The sequence below is a fragment of the Opisthorchis viverrini genome (assembly GCF_000715545.1).
Source record: "Opisthorchis viverrini unplaced genomic scaffold opera_v5_246, whole genome shotgun sequence".
Lineage (NCBI taxonomy): Eukaryota > Metazoa > Platyhelminthes > Trematoda > Opisthorchiida > Opisthorchiidae > Opisthorchis > Opisthorchis viverrini.
Window position 1 is genome coordinate 639,438 of NW_008751902.1, and position 15,410 is coordinate 654,847.

At 40.5% G+C, this 15,410-nt stretch overlaps 1 protein-coding gene across 1 annotated transcript in view; it reads left to right on the forward strand.

Annotated features, from left to right (window-relative positions):
• The window catches only part of T265_08934 (hypothetical protein), a gene marked incomplete at both ends in the record, with an annotated part of 75,113 nt that overhangs the window by 37,791 nt on the left and 21,912 nt on the right, over nt 1-15,410 (forward strand). The window contains one exon of the mRNA XM_009174873.1: nt 5,687-5,810. Coding sequence (XP_009173137.1) covers nt 5,687-5,810 — 124 coding nt within the window. The remainder of the gene's footprint in view (nt 1-5,686; nt 5,811-15,410) is intronic.

Consider the following 15,410-nt stretch of genomic DNA (forward strand, 5'->3'; position numbering starts at 1 on the left):
CAGGTCTAAAAGTTGTCTTTTTCCTGGAATTGCGTAGATGGGCAGATATCATCCGCACAACTGTGAAACTTTTCTGGGTGTTTCATCTTTGTCGCTTCTCATTAGACCATAGAATGAATGGACTAATGAGATTTTCATCTAGCTGAATTGCTGGATAAAATGCCGTGGGCTATGTATAACGTGCGCACAAACTTTCCCACTATAACTATTGTTACGCAACGTGGTAGATAGTCCGAATACTGTTGGAAAGGAAACCAGACTTATCCGGACCGACGCATCGTGTATCGACAAAGGCAAGTTTGACGTTGCATGTTTTGAGGGCACAACACACAACGGCACAGCACACAACACAACGGCGAATGATATATACTGAAAAGATTTTTATTTTGATTGCTGGTATGGGCCAATCGTTAGACATCAAGAAATAAACAAACACGAGTTAATGTCTACCCGTGAAAAGATTTTTATTTTGATTGCTGGTATGGGCCAATCGTTAGACATCAAGAAATAAACAAACACGAGTTAATGTCTACCCGGCCAAATGCAGTGTTTTGAAGGACCGTATGTTACAGAATGCCAATGTGTTCTCGCTCAACGTGGATTTTATTCACAGGGTGGTTGAATTTATCCAGATAAAAAGAGCAAGAGACAGTTAGTCAGTTTCGTCCTACAACATGACTTGTCAGACCCTAGGTTGTTTTACTACTTTTGAACCATTAGTCATGTTCGGTTTAACTCTTGACTGAAAGTAATGTGGACACAACCTGGTTAAAATGTGCAACAAACGAACAAAGCCAGTATGATTCTCGTAGTCACGAATGGTGTTTGTGGTTTAAGAAAATGGGACTACTTGTGATGTTTTTAACTGAGTGCAGTCGGGAATAGATTATTCGATAGGGAATATTTCCAGGTTTCGGGAATTTTCCGAAGGACCATGTAGACCTTTGGAGCTTAATCACTCTGTTCCTGCTTCTCACGACAAGTTATCCGTCCATAGATTTAGGCATAATGTTGACAGAAGCCTAGTTACGGAAACGTTCTTCCTAAGCTATGCAGATAAAGCTCGTTAACAAAGTGTGTTCAGATTACTGGTATGAATCAAACGACAATAAAGGGATACTTGTTTGCTCCAAGTTGTCGGTTAATTTCAAAGTTTAATGTTGTCATCATGCAAGGTACACGGCAAATAAAGTCAGTCGTGTTCAGAAAGGTTATGCCAATGATCTTGTTTTTTGTGTTGTGCAGGATGCAACATAAATTATTCAAAAATAGACATTCTCATTTTTTCACCCTTTCCTTAAAGGTTTGTGGTAGCGGTTACCAAATTTTCTGTCCGAATTACAAGCGATATGCACGTGAAGGAAACGCAATAGGTTGTTTCAATTTCTTAGACACAAATGCGGCCCTAAAGTGACTAGCTTAACATATAATTAAGATTTTCTGCGTAGATTACCGGTGTGCTATTTTTGTGGCTAGGAGAGAATTTCCACCATGCAGCTGTTCCTTTTGCATGATCCAAGTGAACATGTCAGCGGACGAATGTCTTAAAGTAGGTGAAAAAAGCGAGTCCTCGTTAACCTCATGATGCACCAACGGGGAGCAATCAGCTGAATCCAGTGCATTCTTCTTTGGTCGCAGTAGGCGTGAAAGCTTACAGAAAGTACTTCTGCGTTCGATTTGCTTTCTATTTTATAACGAAATCTTTGGATTGTGTGCGACGCGCGTATCAGATTAAGCCAATGACTTATCCACAAAAATAAAATCTATCTAGATTTTTAAAGATTCTGAGGCTAACATACATAAATTTGGTGAACATTTGAACAACAACTCTCAGTTTATCTACTTATGTGATTTGAACAGATTAACATTTTACCGTTTTTTGCTTTTCCAATAAATTAGTGATGGTATTGTTTAAATTAAATTAGTTGAGTTGTGATTTTTGAAGTGTCGTTCAGTACTGGTTGAAAAACTTCCAGCCTCTCTTCATATTTGTTCAAGCTCCGCACCAAAAACCGAAATGTTTACGACAAGGTAGCAATAGAAGGCTGGAACTAATTTCTTGTTCTACGAAACTAAAATATTTTCAAGCGTAGTGTAACTCTAATACATCCTGCATTGACAGTGTAGACCCAAGTTGTTGCTGGGCTTTATTAAAAAAGCTCTTTATTACAAGCGGATAAAATCACTACCAAATCTTACAAAACTTTACTCACAGCAGTGCGCCGTACGATTCCAGTATTTTATTCAGTGGTTGGCAAAACAAGCACAGGGATCTAGATGTTAAATGAAAACACGGTTAAATCTACTTTCATACTTTCACACGTTACTGTAGTGATTTGTGATATATGGAGTTTCAAAAGAGTGCCCACCTTTTTTTATTAATTGTGCGCTCCACTGACTGCATGGAAAAATATGAGCCTATTTAAAACGGACAAGTAACTTGTTACAACGATGGGTTCCTGAAAATTCCTGCAAATTATGAATCATTATTAAAATTCGTATAACAATGAGTTACTTGGCGGGTTCGTCCAATCCCGCCGTTCCGACTACGTGTAGGCTTCTTCATTTAACTGGCCATTTTCAGCTATTGACAAGCAAGGAAAGCAAAATTTACCACTACCAGATGACCAGACGAGTATTTTATTGAGTGAAGGACTACTAGAATCGCACGTTTCATCATCGCCTCAGCCGACCCTCTTTCAGAGTGTCGAAGAAGAAAACAGTATTTTAAAGCGTGTTTGGGCAGGGATTAAAATGCAACATACATAGGACTGCCAGGCAGAACATTTGAGGTAACTACTGGTCTACAGTACATTTACAGCTCGGTAAGTGTCTAGTTAGAACCAAGAACCCCAGAGGAAGCCAGAAATCCCCTTAAATACAGTTCCTCATTTATTAGCATATGTCTACTTTTCTAATACAATGGATGAGTAAACAACCTGACTTCACTTAATAACCTATTTACAACGCTGGCACTGGTATTCCGTTAACCTAAAAGCACTTAAAAGTTGGATTTTCCGCCTTCCAGATTTTCATAAATATTGATAAAGCTCTTAGGAAACGGCAGGTGAATTTCCGTCAGCTATAAAGAGCCACCCTCTGTACATTTAGAAATACACGGAAATTATCTACTCAGGCATCACAGAAAAGTGAATGCCAGTAAAATAAGCCACTGACAGTCCACAAACATTAAAGTACATCCAATGTTTACGCTTACGTAGCCACGCCGAAAACAGTTGCTACGATGGAACATGTACTAGTGTAAATTGCTCATACCAAATGACCTAGATGGATACTTGAACGGAAATCGAGGCTCCAGAAAAAAACGCAAAGGAATAATGCTAAAGGAGGTTAAGTTCAGAAATACGGGAAAATTTCAGATGCATAGCTAGTTCACTCACTCGAGTTAGGTTTAAGCTGCAAGATGAGAAACTGGGCCCATGAAGCAATCTACCGCGGTTTAATTACTAAACAGCAGATTATTCTACGGAATTTCACAAAGCTCAATATGCTAGGTTCTTTGCACTTTTCCGCCTTTGCCGCTGATGTTTTGCACCGTGTATAGGGTTGATTTGTCGTTTTTTATTCTTCACGGAGAGATTGGAACTTAGCACAGTGATAGTGTGACGAATATTGCGAAGTGTAGTACTGATATTTACAGGGATGGTTATACTAGTTTGGTCAATGTGTGAAGGTTCGACCAATAAATTTTATTGGTTGGGGACTTGTTCTTTAGATATCTAGGCCGCTTTGAAGGTCCCACGCCAACCAACTTTGCCTTATTGTCAGGTTTTTTGAGCCGCATGCTCTTATTGAGGACCACAGTCGTATTCCAGTCTTAAAGTAGGCCTTCCGGCAGTATCTCAACCCACATTTAACCCACATTTACAACTGCTATCATAACAAATCGGTCATCTACCGAATCGCCCTACATGCTGCTTGCAGCAGGACGAGTGACCTAAAACGGACCACTGTTGAAGCCATCCTTATTCTTTTTCTATATTTCCGTTCTCTTGGACACTTATTTTTCAGTAACACTTACGAGAGCACATTCTTGAGGAGCGATAGATGCCTACACTAACGATTGCCGTTAATTGTAATATCTACGGTTGACTTTTCTGTGTATGCTGATTACTAATGAAATGTGTTGTCTCTCTAAAATGAGACTTCCAGACTAAAGAGCGATTTCTTGAATTGACCCCCCATCGGTTTCCTCTCGCTTTTAGCTATGTAGCTATGGTAAATCAGAAGCTGCTGCGACTAGCCCTGCTGGGGTTTGTATTGTTCTAAGCCACCGAACTAAAGAGCATAGTCGCCTCCGTTACCTCGTTTGGTGATGTCTCTAAGGATATCCCGTAACTGCACTCTTTGTTCATTGCAACTGCCTGCACTCTAACAAAGTATAACTCTGCTGCACTCAAAGGCAGTTATAACGATGCTTTTAGTCAAGAACTAAGAGCTCAGATACAGTTCCGGTTGGTGAGGATATGAAGCGCAAGTTGGCCAGCATAACGCTACTGAGGCTCCATTCGGTAGTCGTCTAGGTCTGGATTCGCATGCCGACCTACACCCTGTAGAGGAGAGCATTGTTTTCTATGCTCAATATGTCATGAGAGATATCTAGGGGTGGACAGAAAGTTACGTGGCGGAAGGAAATGAAGGATGTAAGGAAAGGTTTGTGCGCTATTCGTGGTGTTCCCCTTGCAGGTTGGGGCCCACGCGTTAACTAAAGACGGTGAACGCTACGGCTGCAAATTTACGTCAGTCAGCATCCAGATTTCCTGGCTAAGTACTAGAGGTGTAGGAACCTCGGAGGTTTTTGGAGACCAGCCGTTGGTCCCTCTGCCTGCCCCGTTTCTTCCTTCTCTCCATTCTAATGTTTAAGTTAAATGAACTGACTTGTTTCCATGACAATGAACTACCGCTTTTCTTACCTGGTATTACTGCTAATGGTAACAATGACGATCGTTTTTCTATCGTGCATCCACAAGTGTCTCCCCAGACTGAACCATCCAGAAATGTATTTTAAAGCACGCCCAATTTGACTCTTGATGTTCTTAACAGATTAATCGCGAAACAATATTTGATAGGTCATCTCAACTGGCTCAAGAGTGTTTCTTATAGGATGCGCCATCGACGTAAAACACGTAAACCCTAATACTGCTCGTCCGACATTATCATTCGGTGATTAGATATACGCCCACCGGACCCAAACGCACTGGGGAACTGTTTTCTTGAAGACTGTTTAGACGTCTGCAGGCTATTTATCAGGCTGCGCCTGTAGATCAGCGGCCAATCAATAAACATTACCAGCAATTGGACTCATTGCCAGCTACCTTTCCACAAGATCTCTTGTTTCCTGGTGCTTGGAATTCTCTGTTTTCGTGTAGTAGAGTCTTGAGATCACGCTCACCTTGCACGCCAGGTGACAAAGAATTCCCGCAGTGACAAAGATGAAGTTTAAGGCTTGATTTTATAATAAGAAAAACTGTAGTCCGGCTCTTCTCTGCCGTGTTATGGACTAATCGGACTTGCTTCTTCAGAGCGGGAGGAGGGTGTTTCAAAATCCCTCAGTTGCAAACACTACCTTAAACTATTAAAGGTTGTCCTGAATCCCATGAAACCAATTTTTAAAATAAGAAGTTATTACATGGTTGACGACCAATTTTCTATCTCATTCCTACAGCCAGAAAACATCATGATTGAGGACCTCGCTTCAAGAAAAATCAAAATAATCGATTTTGGTCTCGCGCGTGTTTTACATCCAAATCAAACATTCCAGGACATGGCAGGTACTCCCGAATTTTGCGGTAAGTCGTATTTAGTCGTAACCTTACTAATGCGTCTAACACCAACGTCATCAAATTTTATTTCTTCAAGAACAGATCAGTGCTCTGTTATGAAGTCTTTCTCCGGTTCCTACTTGTTTCCAAAGAAGAAGCTCATAAATTCAAAATTACCTAGATATCTAACTCCTACACAGTATTTTTGTATCTCGTTTTCAACCCAAGGCTAAACAAGTTTTTTGAGCATTATCTCAAAGTGTGCACCGTAATTAAAGATAATCTAGCGGTGGTCAAAAACGAGTGTTCATGCATTGTTGAACAACCACAGGAGTTTTGAGATGCAGCAAAGGACCGTTCTGCATGGAACCCTTTGGCATAAGTATCGACGTGATGGTATAAAATTGGCCAACGGACATACAGAGGTCTATTGAAATCCGGTGGTTTGCCTGAACTTGATACCAAGACTATAAAAGCCAACGCCGAGCAATTGTTTGTCATCGACTTATTGCATCAATTACTCTGAGTTTTATCTTGCTCCCGCTTTTTTCCATTGGGATGTTGTACCCGGTAGGCTCCTATTTATTTACTCGTGTTGACAATAAACATCCTGGTGTTTTCTCAACTAATACGGTATTGTTGCTGACAAAGAGATTTCGGCAACTCTTAGTCGAGGTTTCCTTCCCTAAGCTGGGTCGATTTCTGCCGAAAAACCAAAACGCTCTGCAAAGCCCTTCCATTTTTATTGCGGGTTATCAGCAGTTCGCAATTCACGGGCCTCTAAGTTGATTCAAGATACTCCCCTTCTAGCTGATAGTTTAAGAAAAGCCGTTTGATCAAGATTGGCTGATCAGCAATTCTATTAAGCCGCACTTAGGCAAGAAATAGTGATGGTGTCCCCCACTCCACAAGAGCCGTAAATTGGAACTGATAGGAAAATGCAATAATCTCAGTCTGCACATGCCGGTATGAATACACTGGTGATACGGAAGCAGTTCACACACCTCCATCTGCGTCCACCTGTTGAGCAAGTCTGAATGATAGTGGAAGCTCTAAGGATATTAATTTCCTATAAGTTTCTTGCTTGTCATGTGGTACTGAAAGGCCGTGCTTCCCCAGGCTCTTCACATCTGTGCAAGCAGTTATAATCTGAACGTTTCTTTTGAGTGTTCAAGTTTTTCGTTATTTGAAACGGGCGGTACAATTTTTAACTTTCTAAACGTATCTAACTTTAAGGCACATTTTGTAGCCGGCTGTAGGTGAGCTGATCTTGAGACAGCTCGAAATAGCTCATGGGAAAAGGTGCGAGCTCGCTGACCAGAAGTTTCGTTATCCGAACAAAAACTGTGCATCCCAACAGATCTTGTTTTGGGCAAACTCATACCCCTCTTGCTTTCATCAGGTGGCATGACAGCTAGACGACGGAAGGGTATCACAACTAAATTATTGTTGATATTAGACAATTATAATATTATATAATCTATATTATATTATATAATATACAATAATATTATTACTGGTCCGACCTTGAGAATACGTTTTTATCATTTATCCTAAGGGGCCAAAGCGGTGGAACAAACAGCGTTCGAATATATTGGCGTTTGTTCTCTACAGTTCTTCCCAATTGCAGAATTGGTTTGTTTATTTGGTTCGAAACATTTTGTCTAAAGATCGCAAGTTATGTCTGTCTCTGTATCATCAGGCAGATGGCTGTTACTCAATACCAGTCGTTGTGCTTTACCTCAGAACATGCGCGGGCAGTTTAATAGAAAGCGTAAGTCCTGAAGCGAGTGCACCGTTGGGCCAGCAGAAACTTGCGCAGTACGCTTTCGCAAACATCCAGCTTGGTAAACAGATTCCGTCGGAAGCCCCGGTGCACGTTTGCCTCAATACGATTACTTTTATGAACTCAACATGAATCTCATACGGTAAAATATTTTCTCAACATGAATTTATCCGATTAACAGCGTCTATGTTACTAAATTATGGCCTTTAGATTTCTTAAATTCCACCGACACAGAAGCAAAGTTCAAATGCGCTCAAAGGCATCTTCATTTGGAAAAAAATAGGGAAGACACTGAAGGCTAAAATCATTTGGATGCTACTTTTGTGAAAAATGTAAAAATCGCTTATACTCGACTTTGATACGCCAATATTCCTCCTAAATTGGTGCACCTGCATGGATTAGGGCATGTGTTCATCAGCCATTCTCCAACTCAGAACTAACTGCTGCTGAACCAAACAAGTAGTGCCCTGGGGGCATTTCGTCAGGCATGCCAAAGATACATATCTGCAAAAAAATCAATATCCGTTTGTTGATGAAACAGACATCTGAGGGGAGCAAAGACCACCTAACAATTCCTGCTCCTGAAATTGGACATATGGTCGAGAGACAAAAAACAGCCTATTGTTCCATGTTTTTGAGCAATTCAAAAAGCGTTCAAAAGCAACGAACAGATATATCAGAGGATTGTGCTGTTGGTCACGCGAAATTTTATCTGGATTCAAAAACGGATGAGGTAATACCACTCACATAGTGTATTTTGTTGTTTACTGTTTGATGATATCTAATTTATAATAAATCATTCAATTTAGCAAAGAGAAGGCAAGCTGCTTAAAGTGGACACCTCATTGGTGGAAATGCCACGCAACGTGAGAAGCTTATGAGAGTTTATGGAACACCATATTTCCCAGGCACAAACAGACAAAAGTACGATGCCACAATTCGGCTGTCAAAGAGGGCATTCAAGTGTGATTCCGTAATGAAAACAATAGCCTTCTACTCCTGGTATTAGTGCTCATTTTGAAATTGCTTACCGTCCCACCAAAATCCCAATGCTCAGGACTGATTCAGACCTTCTACTCATTATCCATAATTTCCTAAAATAAAATGTTTACCGTACCTCTCAGTTTACTCCAATGAAGTAAATCCAATCTCTCAGATGTAACACGTTTGGTGTCCAGTTGCCAGGCCAGCCGAAGGAAGCCTGAAGGCAGAGATTCTGCAGGTTTTTCAAGCCCACACAGGGGTGAGATTGGTTCGAACCACTAACCATCCGACCATTAATTTTCGCCTTAACCACTATATTAACTCGGATGGATGAAAAAGTAGCTCAGTAAGGCAGTCTAATAAAAGATCGATCTCCAAGAGACAGCCACTTTAAGGCTAAAAGACATCGGACCTACCCACTATAAATTTATAGACCAGAGAAATGCTCCTCGTTTCTATTTGGAAGGACAGCCGCAAACAGAGTGTCTCTGCCTTGCTTTAGCTTTTCAGAATTTAGCTTACCAATAAAAAGTTTAGACTAATGATCTTTCGTGCGTGATAGGAAAGATTTTTTATGCAGCTTATGTCAACCTGCACTCGTCATAGACTAGCGAAGTCATTAGAACTGCAGTGCTTTACATTTTATGAGACGGACTGTACATTCATCCAGCTAGTCGCTGTTGGATGTCGTCACAAAATCACGGCGACCGACCTTGGTACAAAGCAGCGGTAGACAATTGCAGTGGAAACGATGCGAAGTATGAAGTAAAGCTAATGTTCGCCTGTCATATTTTCAGTCTGTTGGACGAATACAGACCGCACGTCTCGTTGATAAAATGTCACTGTGGAGAGTGGGGTACGCAGGTCCGTCAATTACTAGGTTCAAACTAATAACTGGTCTTGCGCCAAATTCAGTAGTTCAAAACGAAGTGCAAAACAACGGACGCATGAACTGTCCAAATCACATATCTTGTTTATCACTCAAATGCAATCAAGCACTCAGAACCATTCATGGAACATGCATACATAGGAAGGACGTTAGTTCATTCACTAGTACACCAAATACTAGGTAAAGTAAAAGGTAGTTTCATGCACTTTTCCTTTAGGAGTGCAGTGAAACAAATTGTTCCCAAGACATCTTATCTGTAGAGAGTTGAAATTCCGAAGACTCTAAAAGTCAGTCCTGACAAGAACAACAGCGTTGATAGCGTTCATAAAAGCTATATCCAAGGTAGGTCGCTTTACTCAAAGACATTCATAGAACTTGAAATACTCCTGTTTGGAAGTTCCGTGGTTCGAATTTAACCCCTGGATCTCCCCTATTCCCGTATAGGCTTGTGTAACCTGACTGTATCTCAGCCCAAGAGCTTACTTTTTGTGGCCTGTTAGCCAGGATGTTCATACTAGCTCATGCATTGACCATAACGAGATCAAGTGGTTTAACCGCATCAACTTCAATAGCCTTGGCTGAATTGGGGAGCACTGTGTGTGAACAAGAATAAAAGAAAAAAAACTGTTTGCTTCACTGCATATATCTCCATTTATAAGCATCAAGAAGCTCGCCAACTCATTCAAGGGAAAGTGAACATCGTTGGAATAACTTTGAACACAATGTCCAAGAAAACATCCTTTGCTACATAATATGCCAGCTGATCGACCAAACTGATCAACTCAGCAGGCAAGGTAATGATCACCTGAGCAAAATTAGCCCCTGATGTTTTCTTGAATATTACTCATTGACCAGATAGCCAGCTACGACAGTTTGACTTTTTGACTCCAGCAGTAAAGTTGTTAATCTAACAGGTTTAAATAAGCTTTCCACTGTGAACCATGGTCATATTCAGTCTAAGACTTAATGACCATGGAAAGTACACTGCTGACCGTTTAGGCCAGGAGTGTAGCAGACATAATGAAGTAATTGATTTACGCCTTATCAAAATGTTATCAACTCCGAACAAAAAAACCTACAAAGATTGTTAATACGTAAGGTATTTATACTGTGAAGTAACTTGGAGTATTTGACGGAAATTCTTGGTAATGCCTGAGCTGAGGTGAATATAATGGACCACTTTCTACGTAGCCTTGTACAATCCTTCTCTCCGGGTGGTGGTGAATTCTTCGGCTATCTTTTCAACACATTTCACACAGCTATCTGGCGGGTTTTACGGTATTTACTGTCATATTGAGATCACCAACGTCAGACCGTCCTAAAGCCTAGGTGCAGTGCACAGCGGATAATATTACTCCATTGCATGCAATCGCGCATGAGTAAAGTGGAAAGCCTAGGGCCAAAACACAGGATGGTGGAATAAATGTTACAATATGAAGTTTCCGCTGCTTTATGCACAGTTTTTCGAGAGTTGCTGTAACGATTTGCAAAGAATGGACAGAACGGTCAAAAGAACTACCGGTTTCCTGAATAACTGAAAGCAAATACACAATAATTGGTTTGCCGAAGTATTCCATAGGTTAGTGATACACAATTTGTTTGCTCAAATCTTTGAACCATTGTTGTTGACCTCATAGTTTTGCAAGAAATAAAACGTATTTCTACAGTAGTTATAAAAAGACAAAATAAAATCAACAAACAAGTGTAAAAACAAGGTTCTATCCGGCCATGGTCACGAAATAGTTGTGGTATTGTTTTTCAACGCACGTAAACCTTGCGGAGCACTGTTTGTGTATGCGAATATGGTTGAGTATTCTAACTCATTTGATCTGGCGGTGCCTAATTACGTGTGTCGTCCAAAGCAAACCTGATTTATACTGAGTCATAAACGCCTGGCATTATACCACTCATTACATCACTTTCCAAAAGTATGAAGAATAAACTCTGATCTTGAGCCACCTAGTATCATGCGGACTCTCCAGGACCGACATCCGGAAAGTGCCCTCGTCAACAAAATTAAAGTGCGACACCTCATAACTTCTATTTGCTCATGCAGATGAGTGTGACTATCAGAAAAAGTCAAAGTCGCCAAAGCTTATGTTTAAAATGCACATCGTTGCCTTGTAAAACCTATTTAAAACTAGAACAATTGGATACCTTCAAAAATAAGCACATACAAAGAGAATTTGTTAAGCCGTTGGTCCAGTACAACATTCTAGAAACAACACCGACTACTGACCCAGTTACGTGACCCAGTTCTGTGTAGTGTTACGCAAACTCATCTTAGGCAGTGTAGATGTTTTCTCATGCTTGACTGTACAGCTTACACTGGTGTTATTTCGGTAAGATACAGAAGAGTAAGAGTAAAACGGAAGGAGATGAATCGATAAAGACGTCTCAGGCGTGAGCACACTCAGTTAGGAAACGGGATATGCCGATCACAATTTTCAGTTTTCCAGGTTTATGCCGCTGCCAATCTCTCTGAAGGAAATATTACCTACAGAGCATGTACAGGTTGATAACTGAGCTTCCGTTGCACTTCATTCAATACAAACATTTGACCATAGAATTAAAGGAATCGAAATGCCGTGAGCGATTTTTCTTCCATTGGGCCATGAATATTATAAATCCTGCACAGTGGGAACGATAAGTGCGGCGGTGGATAGGCTTACATGCGAAGTCTGGCTACCGGCCAACCATGGCAGCACCAAAAGAATAAGTACTTATTTCCTTCTAATCACCGCTGCATAGAGTACAAAAGTCGTGAAAATTGCTGTTTTCTTCAGCTAACGTGATCACTGTGCACGGCTGGAGACAGGCTTCTTGCTGACCATACCGCTGTGGGCTGCAGCATAGTAGTTAGTCAAATAAGTCACGTCTGAGTGAGCGCTTATTTGGTTTACTCACAAAATCTACAACATACAAACAAAGTATAATAATATCTAGAGTTTCACAGCATTACAAAGTGCTCATTCATTAATTTGGAAGCAATGAATAAATTGCGACAAACGTTTAATAATAATAATGACTAGTGTTGCACTTTCGAATGATAACAATCAATTGCAACCAACTGACCAAATTTTAAAGCGGATTTTGTTTAAAAATGTTGCTATATTTTGATGAAAACAGCGTGTACTACATTAATGATAAAATACACAATATATAACACATAATACTGTAGCAAAATTTAGATTTATGTTTTTGGAAATAAGTTTATGATGTCATAAATAAGCCTTCTTGGAATGTATCTATTCTATTTTCTTTTTTCAATTTGCAACGTAAAGGTTGCTTTACGCGCAAACTTGGTTTCATTATCAATATTTGACAAAAACTGCCAGTTCTCATGACGCTGCATATATATACCATCTAATCACTCACAATTGGAAACGCTGTCACCGAACACACGATATTTCGAGCATGATATTTTTGACCACACTCCTGTAGTGTATTTGTTCGTCCATTATTTACAATATATGGTGTAGTATCTTCTTTCCAGTAATCTGGCTTCTGCTAGCAAGAAGCACAAACGTTTAACGTATAACCGGCAAGTCACAGACTTTCGTGATGAGTAAAAGCGCTTGAAGTTTTTAGACAAGATCACCCCATAACAATCCACACGAAAAACAAAGGTGGTCTAATACGTTGCCCTTTCTACAGTCACTTTCAACGTTATTACGTAGGAAGCATTTTGATAGTCTGAATATTCAATTCAGACAGCATATTGTCTGAATCCTCAGCTCTTCGTTGATTAGAGAGCATGAAGTTCATGGATCGGGATGAGAAGAAATGGCCACCAATGTGTCAAATACTGTTGATGGCAATAAGATTTCCACTAATGAAAACCAAAATGAACAGGCTTATGCATACTTTTCCTGACAGCAGGAACACATTTGTTCTTTCGCAACATGCAATCCCCAGTTTCCCTGGTGCCGTTCTGACTTTTTCTATCCGTCCTTACTGAACGCATTCCTAATGTGACTGTACAGTGCTGCACAAATCGATGGTTTGACGCTGCGCGTTTTTGCCCACAATCGATGTGCACGTTTGGGTAAATCTACGCCCCTACCAACCATCAGGGATGACCAAGCACATCTTGTAGAATAATTTTTCGATGTGGTCAGCTAGGACAAGCGTGCACAAAACCAGAGGGATTGTTTCATATACACACGAATGCAGGAGAAGCGTGCTTACAGACGCATCCGCGAATCGATTATTCTTCTAACCTCAGGCTAGACCAGCTAATATTTGTAGCGACTTTCTGCCGGGAACAGGTAGCTCTGGACGAAATCGGGGTTGTTTGAAGCATAGCGTATAAAAATAAGTGATGTAAATGCGAGTCAAACAGAATGTTTTTTGTTTGACTTTATTCCAAGTGTGGTCAACTTAGACATCTCATGTGGTCAAATTTTTGGCCAATAGAGATCACCTGACTTTAGGGTGGCTGTGTGGACCGTTATCCTTTTATTGAGCCGAAACTACAGTAAAAGAATATAAACTAAACTCAGTAAATATTAAGCGGCACGATGACCAGAATCCACTCACACTTGATACACTTAAAAGGTCTGAATTACACATGGCAAACAATGAATTACCCCATTTGGAATCGTTGGCGCTTTTTGAGATCTCTGTTAACGTTTGTCTGTTAGTTACAGGAAACACAATGGTATGCTTAATAAGAAGCAGCAAATAACTTTTTACTGTTCTCTGCACTTTTTTCTCGGTGAACTCCATTACTGGTTGTAGAAACGTGCTTGACACAGCTAAACTAGCACAAACAAATCAGTGTAGGAAAACCGCCAAAGGTGTTTCAAGGTCAGAAGCACGGCTTGAAAGCTGAAGATCCCGATTTCTCTATTCAAAACTCAAATGGTTCTAGGACGCAGGTGACGCAAAAAGAAACTGATCAACATCCAATGAATATTTGTTGTTGGCCAAACTAATAAAACCACTTTTGCCTGATTTTTAGCTAACAATGATGATTATGATGATGATGATGATGATGATGACGATGCGTAAACTCACTTACGGGTCCATGGGCTGTCAATCCGAGATATCAGTCTTTCACAACCTTTTTCAATGATGATATGATGATGATGATGATGATGATGACGATGCGTAAACTCACTTACGGGTCCATGGGCTGTCAATCCGAGATATCAGTCTTTCACAACCTTTTTATTTTATGGTAAGCAAAAGCATCCACATCAATATATAGGTACATTTAGACTTGTTGCTAATATATCAACACAGAAATCCTTCCAACTCTTGCCATCGGCAAGCATCTGATTGCCCACCAAGTCGCACATCAAACGTCAAAGATGAGATGGAGCCTGTCGTTTTCCCCTAGGTAGAAACACCCTTACCATAAGAGCATATGTGGAATAAAACAAAATGTACCTAAAAAACCAGTCCTGACAAAAGATGAAAGCACGGTAAACTGTCAAGGGATAAGTGAGGAATATCTGAGATAGTTGACGGACGCACTGTTGCAGGACCAGATTCAGTTACACCACTAGCCGAACATCCAGTCAAATTTCGATCATTGCTAATGTGATTGAACGTAACAGTTTTCGCACAGTTATTTACTACGTCCACCTTTCTCAGCGCTTGACTGTTTTTCACTGTTTCCGCTGACAACCCCTGCATAGGGTACTGAAGCAATGATGGGTAAACAATAAATGTGGCTTTCTAGACGTTTTGACCAGCGGACATCATGACCAGGTATACGTGACTGGGATTAAATGGGCATCGTAACCATTCGTGTATGAAGCATCCGCAAACCTGGGTGGAAGCACGGATAAGACTGTCGTTGCATGCACAGAAAATGTGACATGTAGCTCAAGCTTTCAGCATGTGAAGATTTGCCTGACAAACAATCTAACTGTCATGACCATGTGCCTGCCATCGACAACGGCTCAAACAAAAAATATTAGCGAAGTTTTTCAAACCAGCTGCAAAAGTCAATTTG